The sequence below is a fragment of the Urocampus carinirostris genome, chromosome 2 (genome assembly GCF_059441175.1).
Source record: "Urocampus carinirostris isolate Australia breed hairy pipefish chromosome 2, RoL_Ucar_1.0, whole genome shotgun sequence".
Classification (NCBI taxonomy): Eukaryota; Metazoa; Chordata; class Actinopteri; order Syngnathiformes; family Syngnathidae; genus Urocampus; species Urocampus carinirostris.
In genome coordinates this window covers 34,066,671-34,076,400 of record NC_142350.1, presented here as the reverse complement: position 1 = coordinate 34,076,400, position 9,730 = coordinate 34,066,671, and the positions used below count along the sequence as shown (strand labels likewise).

The 9,730-nt window shown below is 38.6% G+C and overlaps 1 protein-coding gene across 1 annotated transcript in view; it reads right to left on the bottom strand.

Annotated features, from left to right (window-relative positions):
- Positions 1-1,702: 1,702 nt before the first annotated feature.
- The window catches only part of tgfb2 (transforming growth factor, beta 2), a 60,307-nt gene continuing 52,279 nt past the window's right edge, over positions 1,703-9,730 (bottom strand). The window contains exons 3-7 of the mRNA XM_088326246.1: positions 9,324-9,456; positions 9,137-9,247; positions 6,971-7,145; positions 5,604-5,757; positions 1,703-3,770 (exon numbers count right to left, since the gene is read on the bottom strand). Coding sequence (XP_088182372.1) covers positions 3,612-3,770; positions 5,604-5,757; positions 6,971-7,145; positions 9,137-9,247; positions 9,324-9,456 — 732 coding nt within the window. The 3' untranslated portion in view covers positions 1,703-3,611. The remainder of the gene's footprint in view (positions 3,771-5,603; positions 5,758-6,970; positions 7,146-9,136; positions 9,248-9,323; positions 9,457-9,730) is intronic.

Here is a 9,730-nt window from a genome sequence, read left to right as displayed (position 1 = left end):
CATTAGATGACTTGATACAATTTATGAAATAAGAATAATTTCAAGGCATGTGTCCCATATCAACAAATATACCGCTTTAAATCTGTCTCTCTCCAACTATTTACTTAAGATCATTGAGGCTCATTTTGACCTTCATCTTTTTCGTAAATAATGGTTTCAAAACAAGGTGCAAGCAGAGTTCTTTTGTAAATACGTCACAAAAAACGGCAAACAAAAGTTTCAAGGATGTATTTCCCTTCAGCGCAGTGGACTCTTGTGAGAGAGGGGAGCGCGCTGTGTGTGTATAGCTCCGCCCACCCCTACCACTTACCCAATCAAATTGTTTTGTTTGCTTGGCTAGCGTTTTTGGGTAGTTACAGTTTGCTCTATGGGTCTGAATAGTGAACATACGTTCTTTAATACATATAAAGGATAATTTAGCGATTTGACTGTAACCTGTAGGTAAGACCGGGCCCATTATTTAATGGGCTGAACAGCTTTTCTATTGTCAGCGTTGCTTCGGCTATGCACGCACAAACCACAATTTTGAGCCTATCAGAATTGAAATGCAACAGAGGAGAAAGTAGCATATTATTTTTGAGCCATATGCACTCATGAGAAGAGTGGTATCCGGTCAGAGAGTCATAGGTTCCCGACCCCTGGTGTAAAAGATGAAGTTAGGTTGGATGTGTGTGATATTCGGAACTGGTTTCACATATAGACACTTATCACATCAACTTCCAGTGTTTGCCTTAATCTGTCTCTTGTGACAAGCGCGTGAGGTGATTCATGTTGACTGTGCCTCTTTTAGAAGGCGAATAAAAACAAAAGTGTGTGTCCTCTAGGCCGTGTCGCCATTGTACAAATAATTATATCTACATGTTCACTCAGGGACAGGGAACATGGCCTCAATTCATCTCAATGCCAGGTACAGATGTCAAAGGTCTACTTTAATAGAGAGTTCAACCAATTCCACCTCATCTTTCAATAAATTATTATGTATCCATTATTTTTTGTTCATCCATTTATGTGTGGGGAATATTTGGATAAGCAGGGAAATGGTCTTCAATAAATGTACAAAAAAGTGTCACTTTGGCAAAATTGAGTGCTTTACTTTAACTAAGGGCCCGGTCACACAGCCGTTTGCGTTTGTATCGCGGGTAAAATTTTGCGTTTTTTTTTTTTGCCCGTGGTTGCCCGCGATGGAAAATGCGCAAAATTGGCCAACCCGCTGTTCATCGGTGGTATGCCTGCAAAACAGACGCCGGCGACTGTTCCGCTTCCTCATCGCGTCATTTCCGCGTCATTTTCTCGTGTGGACCACGGGTATAAAAGCTGCCGAGCCGGCGTTATGCCGAGAAATGCATCCTTGCCGAGATTTGCATCCCCTCGCTACTACAGCCACTTTTACCTCTTTTATCTCACTTTTATATCACTTTTAGGGAATTTAATGGCGAACATATAACCAAAACCACTTCGTCTTGCAGTTGTTGGGAATGTAATACAACTTAAACCATTCCGTCTTTGTATTTGTTGTGAATGTAATCGAACGGTAATGCACGCCGTATACAAATCACTTTTGAGCAGGTAACATGTTTATTTTGCCTTTTTCTATTCAAATCGCTCGTATTGAAACTGTTATGCACTCTACCATAAAGCTTATTTCTGCATAATAAGCTTTACGGTAGAGTGCATAACAGTTCTCAAAAGTGATTTATATATAGTGTGCATTACCGTTCGATTACGTTCACAACAAAAACAAAGACGAAATGGTTTATGTTGTATTACATTCCCAACAAATGCAAGACGAAGTGGATTTGGTTATATGTTCACCATTATATTCCCTAAAAGTGAGATAAAACGAGGTAAAAGTGGTTGTAGCGAGGGGATGCATTTCTCGGCATAACACCGGGCTGTAGAAATTATAACCGCTCAAGACACAGTCCCGTGAAGATCAAGATTTCAAGCTATGGCACCGAAGAAGCCAATATGTTATTATTGTAATAGTTTTTCATTTTTATTTTATTATCTTGTTATGAATTGAAAACAAATGTCAAGAAATAAAAATGGATTAAGACGAGGTCACTACGGTGACGGGGATCCATGTCCACCCCTTGACGTCTCGAGCACAACTGACGTGTGCTCGGCAAATCGCGCTGTATATACGCGGAGAAAGGCGTTTGACCGTCACACGCGTAACACGCTAATTGCACGTAATAACACCGCGATACAGGCGCAGAACATGCTATGACCGTGCTCCACCAACGATTACCCGCTGAAATTTCGCATCCTACCCATGTGTAACCACGCCCTGGCCGCGGCCAGAGCACGTCGTTCCGCGTCATTTCCGCGTCATTACCTCGTGTGCCGCCCGCGGTTAACACGTGGTCTAAAGTTTTAAGCAGCGCAAAACTTTTTCGCGCGGCCAACCGCGTGTGAATTTCCGACCGCGTGTAAAGCACTGCTGTATCTCGTCTATATGGCGATCTCAAAGCGTCCAACAGCGTCTGCTTCACAGGCAGAAATTTCTGGCCGTGATTCAGCCTCGATACGCCCGTGAAAGGCTTGTTGACCGGGTCCTAAAGTTTTGAGCAGCGCAAAACTTTTTCGCACTGCCAACCGCGTGTGAATTTCCGACTGCGTGTAAAGCACTGCTGTATGGCGATCTCAAAGCGTCCAACAGCGTCTGCTTCACAGGCAGAAATTTCTGGCCGTGATTCAGCCTCGATACGCCCGTGAAAGGCTTGTTGACCGGGTCCTAAAGTTTTGAGCAGCGCAAAACTTTTTCGCACTGCCAACCGCGTGTGAATTTCCGACTGCGTGTAAAGCACTGCTGTATGGCGATCTCAAAGCGTCCAACAGCGTCTGCTTCACAGGCAGAAATTTCTGGCCGTGATTCAGACGCAAACGGCTGTGTGACCGGGCCCTAACATACAGTAGGTGCTCTAACAATTCTAGCAAACAAGTGACAGAGCTACCATTGGTTATTTCTTTCAATTATGGGGGAGAATATGATAACTGTGTATATGAGCATCCTGATATAAAATCATCGACATTAATTTTACCGTGTTTCTGTAAAAAAACATTTGTGATTATCTATTGCCATTTCAATAAGTTTTTCTTTCATTTCCTTTGTTCATCTGCAAGGGAATAATACCCCAGCTAAACTTTGTCAGCACCAAAATAACTGCACTGTTCCCCATCCAGGAAAACGAAGCCTGATTGGAAATGACAGGTTGAATCTCGACATCTGATAGTCTACTGGGGGGACTTGAGAGGGGCTTGCTGTTTGTGAAGCTCAGCAACACAAACTGACGAGGAATTTAACATGGACTAATGTTCATCATCAAAATATTTCCCCATCAGCTAGATTCGCTGCGTGCTAAACAGCACGTAAAACAAAAGAAATCCGAGGCTTGGACCATCCATGACTTCATAGAATCACAGTCTCTGCTATGTACTTGTAACAGCGGTGACATTTTGGAAATGAGGTTTATTTGTTCAGTCTTCAAAACCACCTCTATCCATGTCTTTGGAATGAGAATATGTAGCGTGGTTGCAATCGGTGTGCGTGTGTGTGTTATTGTACCAAGGGAGGGGAGGGGGTGTCGTGACTTGTGGTGGCCTGGATTCTAGCTACACTTGCAAGACTTGACCTTCATATTTGAGAGCTGTTCTATTTTCGGCGTCTTGCCGATATAGTAGAGGATGGTGAGGGGTTCCAGGTCCTGGGACACGCAGCAGGGTGACGCTGACGCATCGGGATTAATTGTGTTGTAAAGGCCCAACACCTGCAAATGCAACAATAATGATTAAACGGGGTATTTTAATGCCAAAAATAACATCACAAATCAAATGTTTTAAGACACGTAACCCGTGTGGTATATTTCGTAGCCCAAACAAAACTGTTTTGCATTGGGCACACATATATAAATGGATGTCACTTTTCAAGTCAAATCAATTCACATTTATTTATATTTCTATTTGTCTCCAGTGGCAGATACAGTTGAGGTTCATATGCGTAGCGATAGAAACTAATATTATTCTTGCAAATATCAACAAAGCGAAACCGTATGAATACTAAAAATAAGCGGGCCAAGTACAGAGCCCTGTGGATTTTTTTTTCTCATGTTAATAAATGGATGTGAATCATGTTGATAACTTCTTACAGAAATGCTTGCTCATTCTACTGTTACTTTTTTTGTTATCTTTATTTGATCTAAACCCTTGGATGCATAAGTGGGTCCAAATGACCCAATGGGCTGTTATTCTTCAAAATATTTAAAAATAATGAAAACAGTTGTAATATTGTCATATTTCAGTTATTTCTCATAAAGCATATTTATGACATGATGCCATTAGTATTTTTATCTTTTTCTCCCAGCTAATTTTCAACCCTACTCATCGAAGATTGTAAGAACTGGTAGGTCGGTCATTCAAGGATAACATTAAAAAAAGGAAAATAAAGCTTTTTAAGTTTGTTAACTAAAATAAGAAGAGAAGATTTCAATATATTTTGAACTTGCAAGAAGAACAGAGGAGGGTCAAAAACCTCAGATAAGCAATTACAACCTGTTCTAAATGCCAAGGAGCCACATCCCAAACCCCCGATCTTCCTTAAACAATGACACCATCCAATAATTACTATATCTTCTGCACTATAAGGCACACCGGATTATAAGGCGCACCCCCTAAAAATAGTCTTTTGTCAAATATTTTTCATATGTAAAGCTCACCCGACTATAAGGCGCACAACGTTGAGACTACACTAAGCTTTCTGAGTAACTGTTGGGCTCTTTATACACTGTTCATTAAACAGTATTACAAATCATTGTATGTAATGTGATTGAAACCGGCTCATCGCGGTGAGCGTACCAACATTTTACCACCAGACCTTTTTTGGTACAGATGACATACAAAAAGGCATTAGATCTTATCTCATTATTACACAATTCGTACGGTGCCAAAAGCACTGGTTACCCAGTGCATTCTGATTTGGTTTAACAGTCTCTACACTTCTTTGACTGTATGTGAATAACCTTTCGGTTTAATATGTATATGTACGAAAAACAAATTTTGTTGACTTTCCGTTTTCCATTTTTGTCTTTCACACAGTTATTGACCTTGGGGGAATGTTAAACCCATCATAATGCAGGGCAAAATGCACTAGCCAAATCAGTGTTTTTGACACTAAAATTAGTGTAGTAATGACATAAGCTGTAATGCCTTTTCATATGTCATCTCTACCACTAGTGCTCTAGTGGTAAAGTGTCAGCGCCCTGACTGGCATGATTTGGGTTTGAATCCCATTGCCTAAAATGTATTGCATTTAGGGCCGACAATGTTTATCGATTATTCTATCATTGCTCAATTACGGTAGTATACTGTAAAACCTTATAAAATACCGTATGCATTTCCAATCTTATCCTCCGTATTCAGTGGTATGCAAGGCACACCGGGGATTAAGGGGCACTTACAAACCTCTGGCCAATTTGGGGTTTTTAGGGGCGCCTAATGGTTCGGAAAATATGGTATCCCGAGGGAGGCTCATACCCCCATTTGAAAAATGCCAGTTTTACTTAAAGTGTTTCAAATTTTCTCACTCCTTATTAAACTTGTAGTACCTTAGCATGCTGTGTGTCAGCACTCCATAGGTAGGGGCAGGCTCCTGCACAAAAGTTTGCCTCGTAGCCTTTGGGCTCATGAATCCACCTCCAGCCGAGGTCCTTCTTGAAGTCGATGTAAAGGGTCCTTAAGCAACAATTGTCTTGAACATTTCTACGATTTTTAAGGGAGAAAAGAGACGAGATGTGTAATCCTGTGGGGTGGCACCATGAACAAGCTTGACAAAGAGGGTGCAGTTACAGAATTAGGCAGAAGGTAGAAAAAATTGAAAACCTTTGCAATGCGCAATCTCATAGAACAAAACCAAAAGCATTTGGAATTCAAAGAATTAGCCTAGGACAAATGTATCTTTATTTTACATTCATTTTTAATAGTTCCCAGGTGTTATGTCACATACTTTTGTAAAACAACAAACACATCATCAAGAAATATAGATTAACACGTTTTTATGAGTACATGAAATAAAAATATAAGACCAATCAGGATTTTCCAACTGCTTTGCCAAACAAGAATGTTAAAAATCTAACAATTTCAAAATGTACCTGTAATAAAATGTGTTTTTGCCGACATTCAAATAACGGCTAATTTTATCATGTATTCATTTTATTTAGGAAGAAATTTATCAAATTTAATAACGCTAGCAGGATTGCAAAGGTCTCCAAATAAGGACAGCTGAAGAGCCTGCGACCCTCTTTTGAAATAATGACACCAGTACTGGGTCATTGATATTTTCTAGGATATTTCTAGTGATTGACTGAGGCTATTTAACCAACTTCCAATGAACCTTGTTATAACATAGTAACAACATTGTGGTAAAATGATAAGTTGTTATTTCATAATGCATATCAAACGGAGTCCTTTTTTCCTAATTAGTAAGAAAAAATAGTTCCCAGCTTGAAAACGATTGAAGACACCTGCTTTATTGCATTTTGAGGGACATAATCCATTCCTTTTTTTAATTCTGAACATTTCAAAACCAATTTGATTAAATGGTTTACTTTTAAAAGAGAAAAAAAGTATAACATGTACTTCTAAATGTATGTATGTTTGTTTGTTTATCTATCTGAATATTTTTGTGATTTCATTTTTTGCTTGAATGGAATGTACAAAAATGCAAACATATTTTTAAAAGTGCCCCAAAATTGGGACCATATTATCTTTTTCCCTCATGTACTGCCATGGTATCGGATTCGAGAGTGTAACGGTAGATAAAAAAAGAAGAAAAACAAATCATTTTTTTCCTCACGGCCCTTTTGCCATTTTTTTTAATCCCATGTGGCCCGCCAGTCAAAATGTTTGCCCACCATCGTCTTAGGTAATATTTTGTTTTTAGTTTACCACAAAACAAGTTTAGCAGTCTTAGTACCTGGAACAGTAGGCTGCATCTAGAGCTCTCTTCGTCCGATGGGTTTTATGGTGAAACGGAGACTCTAACCGGTATGAGGGTAGGAGCATGATCAAGAGATGTGGCGCTCGAGTGTTGTGGCGAAGCCTCTTTGATATTTTCAGATCCCCGCCGCTGATGAAGCTGTCATCAATACCTAGAGCATCAATGAACAAGCGCTTGATACCACTGTCACTTAACCATGATTTCTTCTGGGAATAACATGAATAATTCATCAATTTTAATCTGAAATCAATCTATGTTTTTCATATTTATTTTTAATTTTCTGTATTTAGCTCTTTACTTATTTCTTTTGTCAGTTTGTTTTAGTCCTTTGGTTTTTCTGTAGTCATTTATTCCTTTATTTTGGTAGTATACAAAATCATGCATGGACTTGCTCCCTCATATCTTTCAGATTTAATTTCCCCCCTTGTTCCGGTCCGGTGCCTTTGCTATGAAAATGCTGGTCTACTAGTGATCCCAAGAGCCAAGAAGAGATCCGCAGGTTCGAGAGCTTTCTCCATTCGGGCCCTGGTGCTGTGGAATGCTCTTCCCCCTGAGATTCGATCTGCCACCTCAGTGGAAATGTTTAAATCTAAACTTAAAACACACGTCAATTCTTTAGAATCTGAATAACTTATATTTTATGTTGACAATATCTGTATTATTTGCCCTCAGATAGGTTTTAGAGTAGGGGATGGTGTCATAATAGTATGTAGTTTGCAATAAGCTGTGGTCTGGGCAGCCCTTTGAGACTCTTTGTGATTAAGGGCTATACAAATAAACTTGACTTGACTTGACTTTCTTTATTTCTTTCTTGAAGTCTTTCCTTAGGTCTTTCTTTAGGTCTCTCTTAAGTTCATATTTGAGGTCTTTCTCTAGTCCCCTCTTGAGGTCTTTCTTTAGTCCTGTCTTTAGCTATTTCTTTAGCTTTTTAGCCCTTTCTTCACTTCTCCATTTAGCATTTTAGTCCTTTCTTTAGTTCTCCATTTAGCATTTTAGTCATTTTTTAGTTCTTTATTTAGCCAATTAGTGCTTTTGTTAGTTAGTGAGCCTTTTAGACCTTTATTTAGTTCTCTATTTAGCATTTTAGTCAATTCTTTAGTTTTTTTCTTTACCCTGTTAGTGCTTTCGTTAGTTATTTAGCCTTAGTAGACCTTTCTTTAGTTCTCCATTTAGAATTGTAGTCCTTTCTTTAGCCTTTTAGTCCTTTCTTTACTTCCCCATTTAGCATTTTAGTCTTTCCTTTAGATAGATAGATAGATAGATAGATAGATACTTTGTTCATCCCCGAAGGGAAATTCACATTTCCAGCAGCATCCCTGAGCTGAGAACAATCGAGAACAAAACAATCGAAAATAACACGGGAGCTGCTGGAGTGGCTGCCATTCGTGACGGCGCCGGAAGAAAAGATTCAATTTGAATCATGTACAAACAAACAAACAATTGAATCATGTACAAACAAACAAACAAACAAACTATTCATGTTTCAATAAGTGGAGTGTTAATAAAATGGGGGGAAAATAATTTCTGATACTGATATAACCAGGTAAAACTAATTTTAAGTTACCTGTTTAGTTCTCCATTTAGCATTTTAGGACTTTCTTTAGTTCTTTCTTTACCCTGTTTGTGCTGTCTTTAGTTTTGTTTAGCCTTTAAAACCATTCTTTAGGTTTCTTTTAGCCTTTTAGTCCTTTTTTTTGTTCTTTAGTTCATAAGTCTTTTGTTCTTGTGTTCATTAGTCTTTCTTTTGTTCTTAAGGTGTTAAGGCCTTCTTTTAGTTTTCTATTTTTTTAGTCTTTCTTTTGTTTTGTTTTTTAGCAATTTAGTCTTTTTTTTGTTCTTTAGGTTTTGGGTCTTTATTTCATGCTTTAGTCTTTAGTATTTCTATTACCCTTTAGTTCTTTAGTCTTTCTTTTGTTCTTCAGTTCTTTTTTCTTTTTTGTACGTCCCTTCCTTCTTTCTTTCTTTCTCTCTTTTGCTCTTTCTTTCTTTCTCTCTTTTGTTCTTTCTTTCTTTCTTTCTTTCTTTCTTTCTTTCTTTCTTTCTTTCTTTCTCTTTCTTTAATCCCTTTTTCAGTTCATTCTTTCTTTCTTCAAAACGATTATTTACAGCATTTTTGTTTGCAAGGCTTGTAGATCAAATAACCTGCAAACCGTGCTTCCAGCTCTTCACTCTTGTTAGGAATGATGTAGTTATTTGATGGAACAAAAGTACAGCAAGGACAATGGAGGCTGAGCTTGAATCCGCTGTTTCTATCTGAGGAAAGATCACATTACGTTTAAATTGCAGAGCCCTGTATGATGTATTTAGAGACGTCCTGGGCTGCGCTCACCTCTGTGATTCATCCATTCATTGACTGCCTCGGTGACATCAAAAGTCAGCCACTCGCCCTCCGCCTGCGTTCGTACCACCCGGCTGTCAATGTAGCGTTGGGTTGGGGATGTCAAGTCTTTGTGCACTAAAATCTGAGTAAAGTAGAAAGTTAAGGGGTCTTCAATTAAAAGCGGAAGATGGTCAAATCTGCATATTTTTAAGTGCCCAACTATATTGACCATAAAAAGAAATATGTGTACCCTATTGACACAAACGTTTTACTCATTTCCTTATTTTTACTATAATGGTATCTTAATTTATCAGGAAATTTAGTAAAAAAAATGGTCATTATGGCAGATTGTTATTTTTTATTTTAAAAGCAAAGTGTGTATTATTTGACCACTAGATGTTACCGTAGTGTAGTGC